Source organism: Entelurus aequoreus, linkage group LG15, assembly GCF_033978785.1.
Source record: "Entelurus aequoreus isolate RoL-2023_Sb linkage group LG15, RoL_Eaeq_v1.1, whole genome shotgun sequence".
Lineage (NCBI taxonomy): Eukaryota > Metazoa > Chordata > Actinopteri > Syngnathiformes > Syngnathidae > Entelurus > Entelurus aequoreus.
Genome location: NC_084745.1, coordinates 25,659,403 through 25,679,792, shown reverse-complemented (window position 1 = coordinate 25,679,792; position 20,390 = coordinate 25,659,403). Strand labels below are relative to the sequence as shown.

Here is a 20,390-nt window from a genome sequence, read left to right as displayed (position 1 = left end):
GTCCGGCATCCTCCCCCACCATCGGAGCCAACTCACCACCAGGTGGTGATCGGCAGAATGCTCCGCCTCTCTCTTCAACCAAAAGACTCAACTACAAAATCAATCTTCGAACTGCAGCCTCGGGTGTCCTGGTGCCAAGTGCACATATGGACACCTTTATGTTTGAACATGGTGTTTGTTATGGACAATCTGTGACGAGCACAAAAGTCCAATAACAAAACACCACTCGGGTTCAGATACGGGTGGCCATTCTTCCCAATCACGCCTCTCCAGGTTTCACTGTCGTTGTCTATGTGAGTGTTGAAACCAACCAGCAGCACAAGGCTATCACCTTAGGGAGCACTCTCCAGTACTTTCTCGAGGGAGTCCAAATAAGACTGGTACCCTTAGCTGCTGTTTGGTGTGTAAGCACAAACAATAGTCAGGACCCATACCCCCACCCGCAGAGTGAAGCTACCCTCTCGTCTACTGGTTTAAACTGCAGCCTAAAGGCTCTGAGTCGGGGGGCGAAAAGTATTCCCACCCCAGCCCGTCGCCTATCACTGCTTGCAACACCAGAGTGGAAGAGAGTACAGCCCCTCTCATGAGAACTGGTTCCAGAGCCCTTGCTGTGCGTCGAAGTGAGTCCAACTATATCCAGCCGTAACTTCTCCACTTCGCGCACCAGATCAGGCTCCTTTCTCCCCCAGCGAGGTGACGTTCCAAGTCCCAATAGCTAGCTTCTGTAGCCGAGGATCGGACCACCAAGGGCCCTGCCTTTGGCTTCCACCCAGCTCACATTGCACCCGACCTCTATGGCCCCTGCTATGAGTGATGAGCCCATTGGAGGAAGGACCCGGGTCCCATGGGGACCAGGCATTTGCCATCGAGCCCCACCTCCGGGCCTAGCTCCAAAAGGGGTGACCCGCGTCCAGGCGAGGAAAATCTGAGTCCTAGTTTTTTTCTTTTTCATCAAGGTGTTTGAGTGTTCAGTTAAAGTGTAGAAAATGTTTTTCTTTTCTTGTTTCACTACTTAACATTCAAGCTAGCTTAGCGCTGCAGCTAGCATAGCTTGTCCTCTCCTCTCTCGTTCGGATGGGTCCACACTAAACCAGCTAACATATAACGGTAAAAGAATATTAGCTAGGACAAGTGGTAGAAAATGAATGGATGGATGGGTTCTCCCATGGTTCGTTAGAACCAACATAGAAATAACGTTTAAAAAGCAGTAGCATTAATGACGTTAGAACTGTGTATATTACTTCTTTTAACAAACGTAAATAATAGATTTTTTTTTGTCCATCGATTCATGAATCGCCCAGGGAATTTATACATTTTCCCCACCTCTCGCACAAACTTATTGGAGGCGCTAAACGTCTTCTCCCCAAGTGTGTCAGTTTTCTTCCTATCACTCACACACGCCAACTGACTTGAAGAGATTCAGCCATAGCCCACTCAAAAAAGCGGCTCAAAACTTGGGTAAGTTGGCAAACAGAGGAGGAGTTATAAAGAATTTTGTGTATCATGACATAATATATCATGTCCTATTGCTTAAAAAAGATGAATTTATTCAAGATGTATTTAAAAATATAACTACATGCATTATAATGCCAGACAAACTATTAATATCCGGGGGGTTTTCTTTTCTTTGACCTACTGATAGGTTGCATATTCATGATAGTACAGCTGTGAGGACGTCGTCGCAATGATATGAAAAACACCTGTAAAGATTCCTGATGCTCTCTTGTGGGACGGTAGCTCTCTCCGTCTTTAGCACCTGTGTAGCCAGTTCAGTCAAATGATAACTCTTGCAGCGGATCAGCTCCTTGGCGGAAATTTCTATGTCGCACACAAGACGGCCACAGGAGGCGCTCTTCCCGACAAAAGCGCTGCGGCCCTGCAAAAAATTGCGCCTTTTTACTGTTAATACCTCCAAAAAACGACACACATTCAGTCCATTGTGACATGTTGTCCTCACCCCTAGTTTGGGCATGTTGGCTCTCCTGAGACGTCCAATCTTGGACCAGTGGGGAACTTTGCAGTGGTTAATTCGCTGCAGAAGCACTTCCAGGTCAAAACCAAAAATGTCATGACCCTTTAGAGGACAAGAAGAAAGCTTGTTTGACATACGCAACACATTTAAAGATAAATTCAATAAATATTAAACACTCACCACAAGAACATCTGGATCGATTTTGTGCATCTTGGCCAGAAAGAAGCCGAGTAGAGTGCGCTCTGTAGTTGCAATCTCCACTTTTCCGTTCTAAGAGAGGCGACATATTACATTTGTTGGAGCCAACTATCACGAAAGAGCAACTAAAATGTACACTCATTTGTCAAAACTGAGCATCATCAAAAATGTTGAAGCTTAAATTCGGCTCTTGTATGGGATCTTATTAAAGAGTGTAAGTGTCAATATTGGGATATTTTACATGTACAATGGTGTGTACATTATATTCAAAATCAGAGCACACTTAGAAGATGGAGGACAATGTTGTTTTAATAGCCTGTGCACATCATAAGGCGCATGCAACGAAACCAAAGCTCACCAATAAATAACATCATTTTCGGTCATTAAATATATAAAACATAATAATGTTGCACATTGATGAACAAAACCCAAAACCAGTGAAGTTGGCACGTTGTGTAAATCGTAAATAAAAACAGAATACAATGATTTGCAAATCCTTTTCAACTTATATTCAATTGAATAGACTGCAAAGACAAGATATTTAATGTTCGAACTGACAAAGTTTTTTTTTGCAAATAATCATTAACGTAGAATTTAATGGCAGCAATACATTGCAAAAAAGTTGGCACAGGGGCCTTTTTACCACTGTGTTACATGACCTTTCCTTTTAACAACACTCAGTAAACATTTGGGAACTGAGGAGACCAATTTTTGAAGCTTTTCAGGTGGAATTCTTTCCCATTCTTGCTTGATGTACAGCTTAAGTTGTTCAACAGTCCGGGGTCTCCGTTGTCGTATTTTACGCTTCATAACGCGCCACACATTTTCAATGGGAGACAGGTCTGGACTACAGGCAGGCCAGTCTAGTACCCGCACTCTTTTACTACGAAGTCACGCTGTTGTAACACGTGCAGAATGTGGCTTGGCTTTGTCTTGCTGAAATAAGCAGGGGCGTCCATAAAAAACACGTTGCTTGGATGGCAACATATGTTGCTCCAAAACCTGTATGTACCTTTCAGCATTAATGATGCCTTCACAGATGTGTAAGTTACCCATGTCTTGGGCACTAATACACCCCCATACCATCACAGATGCTGGCTTTTCAACTTTGCGCCTATAACAGTCCGGATGGTTCTTTTCCTCTTTGGTCCGGAGGACATGACGTCCACAGTTTCCAAAAACAATTTGAAATGTGGACTTGTCAGACCACAGAACACTTTTCCACTGTGCATCAGTCATTCTTAGATGAGCTTGGGCCCAACGAAGCCGGCGGCATTTCTGGGTGTTGCTGATAAATGGCTTTCGCTTTGCATAGTAGAGTTTTAACTTGAACTTACAGATGTAGCGACAAACTGTAGTTACTGACAGTGGTTTTCTGAAGTGTTCCTGAGCCCATGTGGTGATATCCCTGGTGACGTCGTTTTTTGACGCAGTTACCGTCCGAGGGATCGAAGGTCACGGGCATTGCCGCTTACGTGCAGTGATTTCTCCAGATTCTCTGAACATTTTGATGATATTACAGACCTTGGATGGTGAAATCCCCAAATTCCTTGCAATAGTTCATTGAGAAATGTTGTTCTTAAACTGTTCGACAATTTGCTCAAGCATTTGTTCACTAAGTGGTGACCCTTGCCCCATCCTTGTTTGTGAATGACTGAGCATTTCATGGAAGCTGCTTTTATACCCAATCGTGGCACCCACCTGTTCCCAATTAGCCTGTTCACCTGTGGGATGTTCCAAACAAGTGTTTGACGAGCATTCCTCAATTTCTTCAGTCTTTTTTGCCACTTGTGCCAGCTTTTTTGAAACATGTCGCAGGCATTAAATTCCAAATGAGCTAATATTTGCAAAAAATAAAGTTTTCCAGTTCGAACGTTAAGTATCTTGTCTTTGCAGTCTATTCAATTGAATATAGATTGAAAAGGATTTGCAAATCAATGTATTCTGTTTTTATTTATGATTTACACAACGTGCCAACTTCACTGGTTTTGGGTTTTGGACATGTCAGCTTTTTGTTATTAGCAGGTTTCATGATCAATATTGGACGGAAAATTATCATGCTGATATCAGGAATTAATGACATCACACCGATGAATCCATTAAATATTTAAAAATAGCGCCAATAAATATCCATCCATCCATCCATTTTCTACCGCTTATCCCTTTCAGGGTCGCTGGAAAAAATAGCTCAAGGTGGGTTAGGGTGAGCAAATCAAGCAATTATTTTCTCCAACTTGCGTCATAAACTTCCCCTGAGCTCATTATAAACAAACCTGGCATCGATTGTTCGGGACTTATTCATTGTTTCGGATAAAATACATTTTCATGAGGACAAATACATTGCGCATCAACACATCAAACCTTATTAGCTCTGAAACACCAGCATCACTATGACAGTGTTTTGAAAGCCTGCAAAGTAGGGTTGTACAGTATATCGGGATTTTTTTTTTTAAATATCGCTGTACCAATTAATTAAAAACGGTACCTTACTGCTTTTGAAAAATACTGGGGTTTTTTTCTCATGTGCATGATGTGCGGGGACAATGCTGGAAATGCAAGCCACGGCGCATGTTAGTCAACACACACACTCACAGCATTTGCAAGCATTAACAGTGTGAAGACAGATGAGGGAGAATGGACATATTTTGGCTTTAAAACTAACGATAAAGGTGGAGCTACAAACACTGCTCTTCAAGGAGTGCTTTTAAACATAGCTAGCGAATAGTTAGCTAGCGGCTAACGTCTCTCTGTAGTGTTTTAGCTACTTCTAAATCACAAATCCTTGCCTCCATGGCAACAAATAAACCATGTTTCTTACAAATATCATTCCTGCAGGACAAGGAATAGCTAAACATGCTTCACTACACACTGTAGGAGGATACGATAGCTAACAGCAAGCTACAGCTCCTGAATGTAAACAAAAGGGTGGGTCTACACAGATATCGATTGTAACGTTATCAAGCACAAGAGCCATATTTAGTCAATACTAAAATTATTACATCGAGAGTTTTTTATCATCTCAAAATCTTTTTTTTACTGTATTCATATATGACATGGTATTGGATCGATACCCAAATTTGTGACATCACCCAAGACTTATCTAATGCCTCCAAACAACAAAAGAATAAGTGCTTCCTACATTTTAACAGATATGTAGATGTAACATGTTAAAACAGAAATAACCAGATATTAACAGTAAATGATCAAATAGATTAATAATGCATTCATTTCCTAGCGCTTGTCCCTCATATTTTTGACAAAATAATACAATGAGAAATGACACAATAAGTGACTGCATATCGGCCTGCCGATATTATCGGCCGATAAATGCTTTAAAATGTAATATCGGAAATTATCTGTATCGTTTTTTTATTATTATCGGTATCGTTTTTTTTGTTTTGTTTTTATTAAATCAACATAAAAAACACAAGATACATTTACAATTAGTGCTTATTCACACTCATTCACACAAAAGGGTTGTTTCTTTCTGTTATTAATATTCTGGTTCCTACATTATATATCAATATATATCAATACAGTCTGCAAGGGATAGTTATTAATATTAACAATATACCGGTATATCAATACAGTCTGCAAGGGATACAGTCCATAAGCACACATGATTGTGCATGCTGCTGGTCCACTAATAGTATTAACCTTTAACAGTTAATTTTACTCATTTTCTTTAATTACTAGTTTTTATGTAACTGTTTTCATATTGTTTTACTTTCTTTTTTATTCTTTATTATTATTCAAATTTTTTTTTTTAAAAGGACCTTATCTTCACCATACCCGGTTGTCCAAATTAGGCATAATAATGTGTTAATTCCACGACTGTATGTATCGGTATCGGTTGATATCGGTATCGGTAATTAAGAGTTGGACAATATCAGAATATCTGATATCAGCAAAAAAGCCATTATCGGACATCCCTAATCTCAACCTCAATAAGAGTGTTAGTTTATGCCTTGCTAGCTAGCTAGATTACAAGTGTCAGACGAAGTTGTGTGAAAAATAACTTTCACTTATCATTTTAGCCAAAGTCAGCCATCTAAAATGTGTCTACATCAATTCAAGTACTTTTTAAACCAGCGTCAATTTGCAATCCCATTAAAAAGGGCACAATAGGAAAGTTGTGCGCGCAAGTAGACAAACAGAGAGACAGGCACCAATGCGTAGTTATCATAAGATTAAACATACAATCTATTAAACAGCCAACATTTTAAGAATTAATCAAAGATACAATTCTACCCATTGAGTCTATTAGAGTGCTAAAACTGCCAAGAGTTAATCAATAGTCAATATACCAGTGTGCAGCTTTTTAAATATTATCCTAAAATACTTATTTTCTTTTTAAGAAAGTTAGATTTTTGTGTTTTGTTGTTTGTTTTCATTGCTGCTGTTTTAACTGTTTTATTTAAATAGCAATTTGCCTTTCTTTTCTTTTAAATGGACAACATTTTATTAGTCATTTAAAGGCCTACTTAAACCCACTACTACCGACCACACAGTCTGATAGTTTATATATCAATGATGAAATCTTAACATTGCAACACATGCCAATATGGCCGGGTTAACTTATAAAGTGCAATTTTAAATTTCCCGCCACACTTCCGCTTGAAAACGTCTCGGTATGATGACGTATGCGCGTGACGTAGCCAGTTTAACAGAGGTATGGCTTCCCCATTGAAGCCAATACGAAATAGCTCTGTTTTCATCTCATTATTCCACAGTATTCTGGACATCTGTGTTGGTGAATCTGTTGCAATTTGTTCATTGCATTATGGAGAAAGAAGCTGAGCAAGCAAAGAACAAAGTTGTCGGTGCGAAGCGGATATTTTGCGAGGGAAGTCAGCAACACAACACAGCCGGTGATTCATTGTTTACATTCCCGAAAGATGCAGTCAAGATCGAAGAAATCGGACAACAGAGACTCTAACCAGGAGGACTTTGATTTGGATACACAGACGCGATACCGTGAGTACGTAGCTGCGCTTCCAAACATTTGATCGCTTGCTATAACTACCTCGAGCTAGTAGCTAGCATAACAAACACCTAGGTGTTTGTTATGCGGGATTAATTTGTGGCATATTAAATATAAGCCTGGTTGTGATGTGGCTAATAGAGTATATATATGTCTTGTGTTTATTTACTGTTGTAGTCATTCCCAGCTGAATATCAGGTCCCACCCGCGCGCTTTCAAACATTTGATCGCTTGCCCGTACGTGCGTGTCACGTACGTAACTTTGGTTAAATATATAAGCTTTATGAACCTTGGGCTAGGTGAACGGTCCTTTGGGCTGAGTGAGTGTGTGTGTTGTGCAGGTGTTTAAATTGTATTGGCGGGTTATATATACGGGATCCCGTCCATATAACCCGCTCGAGCTATAACTAGCTCGAGCTAGTAGCTACTAGCTAGGAGCTAGCATAACAAACACCTAGGTGTTTGTTATGCGGGATTAATTTGTGGCATATTAAATATAAGCCTGGTTGTGTTGTGGCTAATAGAGTATATATACACTACCGTTCAAAAGTTTGGGGTCACATTGAAATGTCCTTATTTTTGAAGGAAAAGCACTGTACATTTCAATGAAGATAACTTTAAACTAGTCTTAACTTTAAAGAAATACACTCTATACATTGCTAATGTGGTAAATGACTACTCTAGCTGCAAATGTCTGTTTTTTGGTGCAATATCTACATAGGTGTATAGAGGCCCATTTCCAGCAACTATCACTCCAGTGTTCTAATGGTACAATGTGTTTGCTCATTGGCTCAGAAGGCTAATTGATGATTAGAAAACCCTTGTGCAATCATGTTCACACATCTGAAAACAGTTTAGCTCGTTACAGAAGCTACAAAACTGACCTTCCTTTGAGCAGATTGAGTTTCTGGAGCATCACATTTGTGGGGTCAATCAAACGCTCAAAATGGCCAGAAAAAGAGAACTTTCATCTGAAACTCGACAGTCTATTCTTGTTCTTAGAAATGAAGGCTATTCCACAAAATTGTTTGGGTGACCCCAAACTTTTGAACGGTAGTGTATGTCTTGTGTTTATTTACTGTTGTAGTCATTCCCAGCTGAATATCAGGTCCCACCCGTGCGCTTCCAAACATTTGATTGCTTGCCCGTACGTGCGTGTCATGTACGTAACTTTGGTTAAATATATAAGCTTTATGAACCTTGGGTTAGGTGAACGATTCTTTGGGCTGAGTGAGTGTGTGTGTTGTGCAGGTGTTTGAATTGTATTGGCGGGTTATATATACGGGATCCCGTCCATATAACCCGCTCGAGCTATAACTAGCTCGAGCTAGTAGCTAGGAGCTAGCATAACAAACACCTAGGTGTTTTTATGCAGGATTAATTTGTGGCATATTAAATATAAGCCTGGTTGTGTTGTGGCTAATAGAGTATATATATATCTTGTGTTTATTTACTGTTGTAGTCATTCCCAGCTGAATATCAGGTCACCCCCGGCTCTCACAGCATCTTCCCTATCTGAATCGCTTCCACTCCCCACTAGTCCTTCACTTGCATTTTCCTCATCCACAAATCTTTCATCCTCGCTCAAATTAATGGGGAAATTGTCGCTTTCTCGGTCCGAATCTCTCTCACTTCATGCGGCCATCATTGTAAACAATAGGGAACTTTGCGGATATGTTCAATTGACTACGTCACGCTACTTCCAAAAGGGGCAAGCCTTTTTTTTATCAGATACCAAAAGTTGCGATCTTTATCATCGTTGTTTTATACTAAATCCTTTCAGCAAAAATATGGCAATATCGCAAAATTATCAAGTCTGACACATAGAATAGATCTGCTATCCCCGTTTAAATAAAAAAAAATCATTTCAGTAGGTCTTTAAATTTGTGTAACAGTTGACTGAGCAGCACAGTTATGAATGAATGAATGATCTTTATTTGTCATTGTGCATGTACAGGTCCAGTAAAAATAAATATCTATGAATGAATAAGTCATCTTTGTTGTTCTTAAGCACATGCCCTAAATAACTTGCTGCATTTTGAAGTCGATGGAAAAATTAGGGCCATTAAAATAATCGTTGACCAAATCGTTGACTATCAAAATAATCGTTAGTTGCAGCCCGACTACAAAGACACCTGCTGCTAATGAAGCTACCCCAAAGCCAGCCGAAGAGAAATTTGTGCACATACTACATTTAAAAAAACAATAAGTTAATCAGTTATCAGAATCCTTCTAGAGAAGCAGGAAGTTATCTGTATCTGTATTTGCTTTAAAAACAACATTGTACATCACTACTTTTTAGCGTCAAAATGAACTTTTCCCCATTATTTTACAGCGATTTGCTCTTTTATTCCACTTTTTGTGTGTTTTTTTTGTCAAAATATTTTTAGAATTTGCACTTTCGACACCCTTGATCAAACTTTTTTTTTTTCTATAGGCCAAGAAAGATTTCCTGTGCCAACTCACCTTCTTTCTCACGGCATCATTGAAGTCAAAGGGGAAGATACAGTCGTTAGGTTTAGTCACCACTGGAAAGAAAATCGAGATTTAGCATAGGAGCTCTGATCACATATTATCTGTAATGCACACAAAACGATTGTGAGGAGCTCACCACAAAAATGAGTTTGATAAGGAGGTTGAGGTGGCGCTTTGTCCATATGAAAGCCATAGTGGACGAGCGCAGCCAATGACACAATCTGCATGAGGGGAAAGACACCAGTAAGTTAGAGAAAAGTCTACAGTAAGGTTTAAATCAGTGGTTCTTAACCTGGGTTCGATCGAACCCTAGGGGTTCGGTGAGCCGGCCTCAGGAGTTCGGCGGAGCCTGCGCCGCGGAGGTCAAGACACACCCAACTCATCGTGTAAATAAAAACGTCTTCCTATCTGCGTATTATGGATACCCCCAAACAATGTTACCTCTAATTTTCCATCTGATTTTCAGATGCGTAATTTGTGAGTTCAGGTGTTGGTTTTGTTCTTTGAACAAGGGGATGTTCATGCACTGTTCATTTTATGCACCAATAAAAAAAACATAACTTTGTCTTGAATTTGAAATTATTATTTTTTTGAATTTTTCACTAAAGAAGGGTTCGGTGAATGCGCATATGAAATTGGTGGGGTTCGGTACCTCCAATAAGGTTAAGAACCACTGGTTTAAATCAAATAGGGCAGCAAGGTGATCATGCTGCTGAGCACTCGGACCTCGTTATGATGGCTCTTGGGGTTCTGGATGGTCTTGAGACTGATGGACATGACAGTGACAGGTGGCGGTGCCAAGTCTTTGACCACGGTGACCAGATCAGCCCTCAGAGCCAGCGCCTCCACTTTGCACCAGCTGACCGCTTGACTCAGTAACTCTATTGCACCAAAATATTTGAAATAGTAAAAAATATATACATCCACAACATTTAATTCAAAAAGGCGCTTCTCACGAGGTGTCTTGATGTCCAGCCAACATGGCCCTTTAATCTTCCTACTGAGGAGGAAATGTTCCAAGCTGGAGGTGTTGGTTCCAAAAATGTGTGAGAATGTTGCCCCCTTAAGGCCAGACGGAAAAGCAGGGCACTCAGCCTGTCAGGAACAAAAGATCAAAAGGAGGATTTATATGAGAGGTGTGTTATTCCTGCTATGCCTGCATTTACTCACTGAATAGCGGACTTCGAGGTACTCTGATTGTGTGGGCACGTCTGGAATTTCAAACGCGTAGTTCTTCTCCACATTCTGCAGATGGTCAAGAGAGAAGCAGCCATAGACATGACACAATAAAATTATGTTGTATGTTGACATGGTTGAAAGAAAAATACCTTGGACTTGAACTTCATGATCTTGAACCTGTCAGAGAGCTCACTGAACTCCTGGTAGACATCCATCATTTCAACAGGCGTATTGGACACTTCTCCTGTCTTGGGGTTCACTCTCTGTGGAAAGAAAATATCAACACTTTAAGGGGAACTGCACTTTTTTGGAATTTTGCCTATCATTCACAATACCTATGTAAGACAAGAACAAATGTTTTTATTTTTATTGTGCATTGTAAGTTGTAAAATACTGCAAGTACGAGGTGGCTAACGGGAGTATACTATTGTGCCTATAGAGCCTTCTAAAAAAACATCCAAAACCGCCAACATACATTTACATCTCGTGACCTGAATATTATTAGCAATATTGTTATTATTAGCGCTAAGCTTATTCTGCTATGTTGACATATTGACCTGGCAAACTGCTGTTGCATTGCTTCTAAACTGGTGAAAGTTAATTCTGGATTATAAATCATGTCTCTCACCTGGACAGTAGAAGGATGTGGCCATCAACCGAGAAGTTGGTCAACTTTAACATTTAACTTAGACCCCGAGATGGCGAGAAAAACAGGAAAAAAAACCACGCTATTTTGCGACACCGTGTTTTTAACCCTTTGCGAGAATTATGATTAATTGTTCCTCTAAACGTGAAGATATAAACATCCAATCAGTCAGCATCCAAGTGAGATAAAACATTGTACAAATTGTGGTTGTTTGATTATGTTCGTAGTTTGTATATCTTGTTTAGCACTTAGCCATACTGCTACATGATGTTTAGCGTTCACTAAAGCTGCATCTGTTTAGCACACAGCTTCTAAGATCAGTGGATCATCTTTCATATATTCAGGCTCGAAAATATAATGTTCTGGATCATCATTACCCCAAAAAAGTTATAAGTCTCCCATGATTCATAGTATTTGTTATTGTTGAGGGGAAGCGGAAATGTTGCGATTTGTCTGTGAAATTAATACGTCGCTGTATGCTTAAAATGACATAAATCTGTAAGTTTGACATGTTATTATGAATGTGCCTGTTATTTTATTAAATGTATACTTACAGCATGTGTATTTAAAACACTAATGGAGTTTTTTGAACGGTTTTAGAGTGCTTTATGGGCACAGTAGAGCGACTTCCATTGGCTCTATTGATAACTGATTATTGCTAGCCTTTAATTACTAGTTAAGAGTGCATAAACAAAGAAAAACATATAGAGTATGTGCCTGTCTTACATAAGGATTGTGAATTATAGACATTTAAAAAAATGCAGTTCCCCTTTAAGATTAATTCCAGTTATCCATCCATCCATTTTCTACCGCTTGTCCCTCTCGAGGTCGCGGGTGAATTCCACTTAAAACATGAATATATACACACTCAGCCGCTACAGCATTAGGTTCACACGCACAATCCAACAGTATCAGGTACAGGAGATCTGCATTTACAATGACAACAGTCAGGGAAATATCACTGTACTGACACAAACCCCTTTTTAACCATGTTTCAATATCCGTGAAATCTCAATCATATTGTATTCTCAGGTACTGACGACCACTTTATTGATCATTGTTATGCAAAAAGCATCCTGTTTGCTAACCTAACCAAAATTTTTCGGTGTGTGTGTCACGGCTACAACTCTAAATGTTACCGATATGTGCGTGAGTGACAGAAAAAAAAGCTTGCTTGGGGAAAAGTTGTTTTGAGCCACTTGCTGGTGTGTGTGTATGTATAAATCTCTTGTTTTTTCGGGGTATATTTGTTTTTGCACATTAATTTAACAGTGAGTGTGCTGTGAATGGAGACCTGCTTTTTAAGAATGCACCTGGCACTTACTTGAAAAAACTAGACACTGTATATAACTGTGCCTTACGTTTTATTACTGGTTGTGGAAATCTTGTCCACCACTGCACTTTGTATGCAAAGGCAAACTGTCCATCTTTAACTGCCCGAAGACTTTCTCGATGGATAGTTTTTATATATAAATATCTTCTTGGACTTGTCCCCATCTATCTGTGTTCTTTTGTGTGTAGAGACTCCAGTCATTACAGCCTACACTCACAAGATGTCCTCCACATTCGCCACACCTCGTGTGTGTGTGACAATCATTGGTACTTTAACTTTGTCTCTCACATGTTGGTTCCTAGAGCCAACAAAAAAAGTCTTCAGTTATGCTGCTCCCTGGTCATGGAATGACATCCAGAAAGATATGAGGCTACCAGAATTGATCAATTTGGGGGAGTTTAAGTCAATTTTAAAAGATCGAGAAACCAGTTCTCAAGGGCAATGTACTTGCTTTTAGATTGAATTATTACATAATCGTTTTAAATTATTTTTGACCTGTTGTGGTATGACTGCTGTTGTTCTGTTGTATTGTCTTGTTGTAACTATTATTGTAACTTTGTATGTGCCACCCTCTTTGTCAGGTCGCGCTTGAAAAAGATTTTAATCTCAATGAGTCTTTACCTGGTTAAATAAAAGGAAATTGAATTGATTGATTGTGCTGTCATGCTTGTAGTTTGTGCAAGGGCGCATTATTTTGTGAGCAGAGAGGTCAGACTGTAGAAAAGCAGAGTAGAAAACGTACATATTCACGCGGCAGGATGTATATGGTGCGTTCAATGTTCCTGACAGAGACGCAGCAGCTTGTGTGGGACTGGGCTGACTCGATCCACACTTTTCCGAACAGGTACACCACACCTGCGCGACAGCCAAGTGCACTTACATTAGTGTACGCTTCAAGAATAGGGACATGTATCATGGATGTACAGTATTTGGCTTTACCTGGTTGGCTGTAAGGGTCTTCAAAAGCATCCAGCCAGTAGAACCTGAACACCTGCTCGCCGTCGACGCCCTCCACCAGCGGCAGCTTGCTAGAGTCCACCTGCACCTCTGCAGGAGCCTCGGTGACGGGACCTTCCTCGTCCTCCTGACCCCAAAAGCCTCCAATTTTTCTGCATCCAGAAATACATTTCGAGCAGAGATTATGAACATGCTTTCTTATCATTTTGAGACAATCAGAAACAAACACAGCATTAACATAGTTTCACTTGGAATATTTCTGATCCACAAAACACCAAAAAGTCAACAAAACACATTGCGTATCTTTTTTAAATCGTTTACATGTAAAGAATGCATCAGAATAATTAACATGGAATGCAGTATGGACCCCAAAAACAACAGAACTGCAATTACTGCATAAATAATGCCATTATAATCTTGTTCACTGTAGGGAGGATTGGCCGGCAGTCCAACAGGGAGGCAGGGCACACCGGAGCCCGCTCTAAGATGGCGGCGAGGAAGCGTGGACGACGAGCGAGCAGCGAGGCGGGGCGCGCTGGGATTGGCGCCGTAATGAACGTCAGGTGTGTGGATCGCAGGGCTGGGCACAATTGTATAATGTCTCACTGAATAAAAGGGGAGCAGCAGAGGAGGACGGGAGAAAGGAGACGGAGAGACGGAGAGAGACGGAAAGAGACGGAAAGAGACGGACACAACAAGGGGCGGATGCGGAGCGAGAGCCCAAGGAAGACGACGACGCGCGCGGCTGAAAAGCAAGAGCGGAGGAGCGAGCAGAGAAGCGGAGCTGAAAAGCGACCGGCACTGAGGGTTTTTTATTTGGAAAAATAAAGAAGTCTAAACCTGCCCGCAAGATGTCGTTCCTTGATGGTCCTTGGAACCCACCCGACAGCTTGCGACTGTCACATTCACCTTATAATCTAACTAATTATTGTTGATTTTAATAAAAAATATGATTTTATACAATATCTTCTTGAGCATCAGGTATACGGAAAATAGGGATGATGTTTGATAAGGAATTATCGAGTTCGAGCCTATTATCGAATCCTCTTATCGAACCGATTCCTTATCGATTCTCTTATCGAGTCCAGATAGGTTGTTGTATATGGAAAAAAACACACAATATTTGGTTTAGCAAAAGCTCACTTTTATTATATAATAAAAAAAATAAAATCTAATAAATAAATAAATATTGACTGTTACCCACCTAAAAAAATAAAATACAATAAATAAATATTGACTGTTGTTACCCAAAGTATATTAAGTGGGATTTTTCAGAGAAACAAATATATACAGTAACACAAAAACAACCTGTCTCTGTGATCACTATAGGTGTATAAATAATACTATAGTGTTAAATAAAATCAGTCCCTTGGGCACAAAACTGAAAATAATACAGCTCTCCAAAAAGTGCACTTCTGCTGCTATTTGACATAACTGTTTGTTATGATGCTTTGACATTTTTGCACTTTATTTCTTTATTGAAAGAAAATTCTATGAAGATAAAAGTTATTTGCAAATGTGGTTACAATGCTAAAAAAATGAAAAGTTAAAGCTAAAAAAAGAAATACACTTTATTGAGTTAACATTATTTCTTTATAGGGGGAAAAATGTTATGAGCTACAGAATATAACAACTACACTACCCAGCATGCAACGGGAGTTACGAGCATGCGCGGTAGCCCCGAAAAGTGTTGCATGTTGCCACGCTGTGAAAGTAAACGTCAAGAACTCAGCCAACACGCCTCGTCTGCATTATTTATAATTAGACAAACAATACATCTACAGTGTGATTTTGTTTTGTTTACAAGGAAAGAAAAACAATAGTTAAAAAAGGGAGATATGTTGTATATATATGTATGTGCTGCGGTTGTTTTAAGAACGTTGCGACAGCTGCCGTAAAGGAGGTGCGTTGCTAGCCTGGTTGCTATGTTTCCGGTTGGTCGTAAAAGTGTTCGTTATGTGTTTTACCCTGCTAAAATCTCTCAGTAAAGTTATTCGATGGATTATAGCTTTTGTTTTGAACTTTATTACACCTTGGAGCGCTTTTTCCCGTCCATTGTTTTCCTGCTTTCGCTATCTGCGCCTAATGACTGAGCTACGTGACGTCATTTCTTGTGATGTCCCACGGAGCATTTCTGGTCGGGACGGGATTCGAATAAAGAATCAACTCTTTTCCTTTACTATAGTGGTCTCGATAACAGGTACCGGTTCTCAAAAAGGGATTCGAGTCCGAGGACTCGGTTCTTTTCTTATCAAACAACCGGGAAAACCGGTTTCGAGTATCATCCCTAACGGAAAATACACCTGAGATGTCAGTTTTAGTTTACTGGGTCTACAGGAGATTTAGTAATGTTTTCCAGTTCTTAAGTCTGTAAAATAAGATGGGCAAGTTGCTCTTCCTGTGCCTAGACAATGCCAGCAAAACAACTCTACTGCACATGTTGAAGGGTGAACACCAGCATGTTCCCACACAGCATTCCAAAGCATGACGTTTGACACTTTCGATCAAGGAAGTCACGTGCAAGCTCAACAAGTTTGGAGGAACTACCTTCCAGCAGAAAACGCAATGGTCTACCTCAACCAGGACAGAGTAGAAGAGGAACACACGTTTAACAATAGCATGGCCACAACACTAAAGTGATGCTAACTATGAACGTAATAAAACGATCACTTACTGTCTGATCTCACCGGGATCCCATCTATTAGGATGTTCTTATACTACCATTTAGATGAAGTAATCATGATCCACGTGAAGGGTTAAAAAAAAAAAGGTACCGCGAATGAACGACTTTTTGTGTCTTTCTCTCCATCGCCAGGTATAAGTTGGATGTCACAGGTGAACAACTTCTCGGTTTATGCCTACAACCTTTTATTATCCAAGTGAGAGACATGATTTAAAATTTTGAATTTCCTTAGAGGCAATCATGATGCATTGGCTCAGTATTTCAGTTTTGTAGCTGCACAAGCGATCACTGTGATCATCACTGCGCAGCTCAGAATTGTTTACATGGGTTACCGATTGTTATAACAACATCACTAATACTTGGTTAATATTCAGGTGACGAGATGTAAATGGAGTATTTTTGGTGGTTTTTGGATGCATTTTAGTGATGTAGAGGCAGAAATTATTACTATTAATAAAAAGGCTGTAAAAAAATAAAATATGTGTTCTTGTCTCTCATAAGGATTGTAAATGACAGGCACAATCCCCCAAAAAGTGCTGCTCCCCTCTAAAGAATACAATGTGCAACCCCTGGAGAAAGAAACGAGTACTGCGAAGGAATCAGGGGGTCAATTCAAGACTTGTTGATCTTGGGCACTTCATTGAAGTACAAAATCAGACAGTGTTGTTTTCTTTGCCTATCTGGACTGGAGTTGTTTTGCTGATGAGTTGTGAGTGTTGTTTTGTAGCGACAACATGGCGTCTAACGGGAACTCTCTCCCTGAGCCTTGGAAATTTGCTTTGGAATATAAGGCAAGAGAGAAACAGGAGCTCGATTCTTCCTCATGTCTTGCATGTATGGCGGAACTAACAATAAATAATCTTTAAAACGTTTTGACTTACAAGAAGGCAGGGTCCTGAGACTGCAACCTGACAGGAGCAACAGGGGTTGTTTTACATTCAGATTGGGCCTCTTCCAGGACTACAGGTTCCTCAGGTCCAACTTCCATCGGCTCATCAAAGTCCATCCCGTCTAACACCAGGTCCTCATCCACTGGGAAGAAAACAGGATTGCTCAAGTGAGTTAAGATTCATAGCAAAGAGCGAATACCTCTGGGTCCTTTTTACTTCACCTTTCTCTTGCTTCTGGGATGGGGGTTCTGTCTCTTTCACGACGAGGGAAGGACTTGACAAAAGAGGGCCAGGTGACGGCCAGGGGGCATCAGAAGGTGGAGGCCGGATGACTTTGGCCTTAGCTGGAGTGGGCTCCTTCACAAAAAAAAACATATCAGAAAGTTGAAAAGGAACTCCAACCAACACGATTAATCGCAGCGATCATTTTGTCAACCGAATGTTTACTTTTGGCATCTGAGGCTTGATCGAGAATGGATTCATGGGCGAGCCAAGCGACTTCTTTTTCTTCAGCATTACAACCGGTGGAGGAGCCAGGAGAGAGGGTTTCTAGGTAAGGAGACAGGAAGACATCTTTGCACTCTGTCTGTTGGTTGAAAAAAGTCTGCGCATGTCTGTTCCAACCTCTGAGTGTAGATCCTGGAGGATGTCTCCCAAAAGATCATCCTTAGACAAGTCCACATCTTTCTGCACAAGGTCACACAAAAACATGCAAATACAGGTTAAATTGTGGACAAATACTAATTTCCATACACCGTTTCTAGGGTAGCTTTGATATTCACCGGAAGAAATGTTACGTTTCTGAATCAACTGACTAGAATAGGATGTCCATTCAAAAACACCTAACGTTAGCAGCTAAACTTGCTGAAACGAGCCGACCAGAAACATAACCAATGGGCGTGAGGGCGTGTAGGGATGAGAGCAGGATATGATGCTGTGTACACTTTGCTAGCTGACATCGTAGCACTTTATTAAACTTTACATGAACATGTGTGAAATATACCACACCTCTGCTGGCTTCTTGACATTGCTGTTCATGAAGAGGCTCTTAATGCTGTTAGGCTTTGCCACGGCTGATTTTTTGACGTGTTTGTTCGAGTCGCCACCTTTGGCTCTCGCATTTCCTGTCAAACCAAACACCACTGAGGGAGTCGCTCACACAGAAAATGAATCTATACTCTGAATGAAGCCATACGGCTACTACCTTGGTTTTTTTCTGTAACGTCATCGTCCAAATCGTCATCAAAGATCTCTCTCCCGTCCTCCACATACCCGACTCCATCTGTGAGACGACAAAGACATTAAGGCAATTTTGAACACGTGGATTGGGATAGAGCAGTGGTCCCCAACCTTTTTGTAACTGCGGACCGGTCAACGCTTGAAAATTTGTCCCACGGACTGGGGGAGGAGGGGTTTTTTTTGTCATAAAAAAATACAATCATGCGTGCTTACGGATTGTATCCCTGCAGACTGTATTGGACTATATTGATATATAATGTAGGAACCAGAAATATTATTAACAGAAAGACACAACCCTTTTGTGCGAATGAGTGTGAATGAGTGTAGGGGAGGGAGGTTTTTTGGGTTGGTGCACTAATTGCTTACTATCTTGTGTTTTTATGTTGATTTAATTAAAAATAAAAATAAAATAAATAATGATTTTTTTATTTTTATTTCTTGTGCGGCCTTTACCAATCGATCCACGGACCAGTACCGGGCCGCAGCCCGGTGGTTGGGGACCACTGGGATAGAGGAAAAGACTCACCATCATCAACAATCCAGTCATCTTCTTGTCTATCCTGGACCATCTTGGAATATTGTTCCTCATCCACTTCTTCATACACGCTGCTGAACTCCTCCACCTGGACAAAAACAACAGTCATAATGTTGCAATCAATCAATCAATCAATGAGATAAAGTTAAGTCAATTGGAATGGACTTGTAACAGCACTTGTTTTCCTTGACACTAACCTCATATTTGACCTTCTCCCCTCTCTTGGCCTTTTTCAGCTGCTCCAGAGCAGATTTCCTCCCCACTTTCTCCCTTTTCTCTCGTCTGGAGCGAGACTTGGCCAAACCACAGGCTTCGCCTGCATCATCTGGCAAGAAGACACACGTAACATACGTTCAAGTACAATTATGCTATCTGTCTATTAAGTCATTAATTACAACAAAACAAAGCTCATCTCATCAACTACTACTTTAATTTCAACATTCTATCACATACACCCTCATGCTTGAACTCCTAAAGTACGCAAGCTAACTGAGTTCAGACACATAAACAAACATGTAGCATGTGTGATTGTTTAAGCTAACTGCTGCGACTGCTCACTTGACCTAAGCTAGCTGCGTTTACAAGCAACACTGAAAAAACCCACTAACCCCCGCCTGTTGTGTCCATGTCCTTGTCCTGGTTCGAGACGGGCGACATGACTTTTGTCCAGTTTTGTCGCTCAGTGACAGATGCTTAAAAGGGCGACGGCGGCGATGGCTCAACACAACAGGACCGCGCCAAATCTTCCCGGGGAAAGTCATATACTGGAAGTGAGGTCACACCCAATGAAAAGACGCGTTGATGCAAATGTCTTGCCGCACGGTGGCAGTGTTGGATACATTATAGTTTTGCTTTACAATAATTACTTTTTCATCCACTATGTCCCCAAACATCGCATAAACACGCAATGGAGTTAAACAAATGAATGGTAATTTAGATGATGATTATTCAGATTTTTAGTCTGTTCATGATTATTGTAATCATACAATTATGGTCAGTATCCTGCACTTCTACAGTTCAGGATAAAGTCGTTTCCATGGAGATGAGTTCGGATTTGGGAGGGTACAATAGACTCATGTCCCAAATCGGGGCCACGATAATGCCTACAATAAAAACACAAAGGCTGTTTTGTTTTTCATCCCCACAGTCAAGCTGTGGTCCTTTAGATTTAAACTTTATATACTAACTTTGATCACAATTTCACTGCTAACACGTCACTGATTATGCTGCATGTTGACAACTATTTATAATGTTGCAAACTGAATAAAATGCACTTAAACAGTATGCATTTGTTCGAGC

General features: G+C 40.4%; 1 protein-coding gene across 1 annotated transcript in view; it reads right to left on the bottom strand.

Moving 5' to 3' along the window:
• pola1 (polymerase (DNA directed), alpha 1) overlaps positions 1–19,876 on the bottom strand; it is a 150,150-nt gene extending 130,274 nt beyond the window's left edge. The window contains exons 1-20 of the mRNA XM_062021121.1: positions 19,700–19,876; positions 19,289–19,416; positions 19,083–19,179; positions 18,522–18,599; positions 18,326–18,441; positions 17,942–18,004; positions 17,765–17,866; positions 17,539–17,674; positions 17,309–17,459; positions 13,727–13,896; positions 13,530–13,642; positions 10,958–11,071; positions 10,800–10,874; positions 10,586–10,724; positions 10,356–10,510; positions 9,766–9,850; positions 9,621–9,682; positions 2,153–2,242; positions 1,958–2,074; positions 1,701–1,876 (exon numbers count right to left, since the gene is read on the bottom strand). Of these exons, the coding sequence (XP_061877105.1) occupies positions 1,701–1,876; positions 1,958–2,074; positions 2,153–2,242; positions 9,621–9,682; positions 9,766–9,850; positions 10,356–10,510; positions 10,586–10,724; positions 10,800–10,874; positions 10,958–11,071; positions 13,530–13,642; positions 13,727–13,896; positions 17,309–17,459; positions 17,539–17,674; positions 17,765–17,866; positions 17,942–18,004; positions 18,326–18,441; positions 18,522–18,599; positions 19,083–19,179; positions 19,289–19,416; positions 19,700–19,748 (2,216 nt within the window). The 5' untranslated portion in view covers positions 19,749–19,876. The remainder of the gene's footprint in view (positions 1–1,700; positions 1,877–1,957; positions 2,075–2,152; positions 2,243–9,620; positions 9,683–9,765; positions 9,851–10,355; positions 10,511–10,585; positions 10,725–10,799; positions 10,875–10,957; positions 11,072–13,529; positions 13,643–13,726; positions 13,897–17,308; positions 17,460–17,538; positions 17,675–17,764; positions 17,867–17,941; positions 18,005–18,325; positions 18,442–18,521; positions 18,600–19,082; positions 19,180–19,288; positions 19,417–19,699) is intronic.
• Positions 19,877–20,390: the final 514 nt, after the last annotated feature.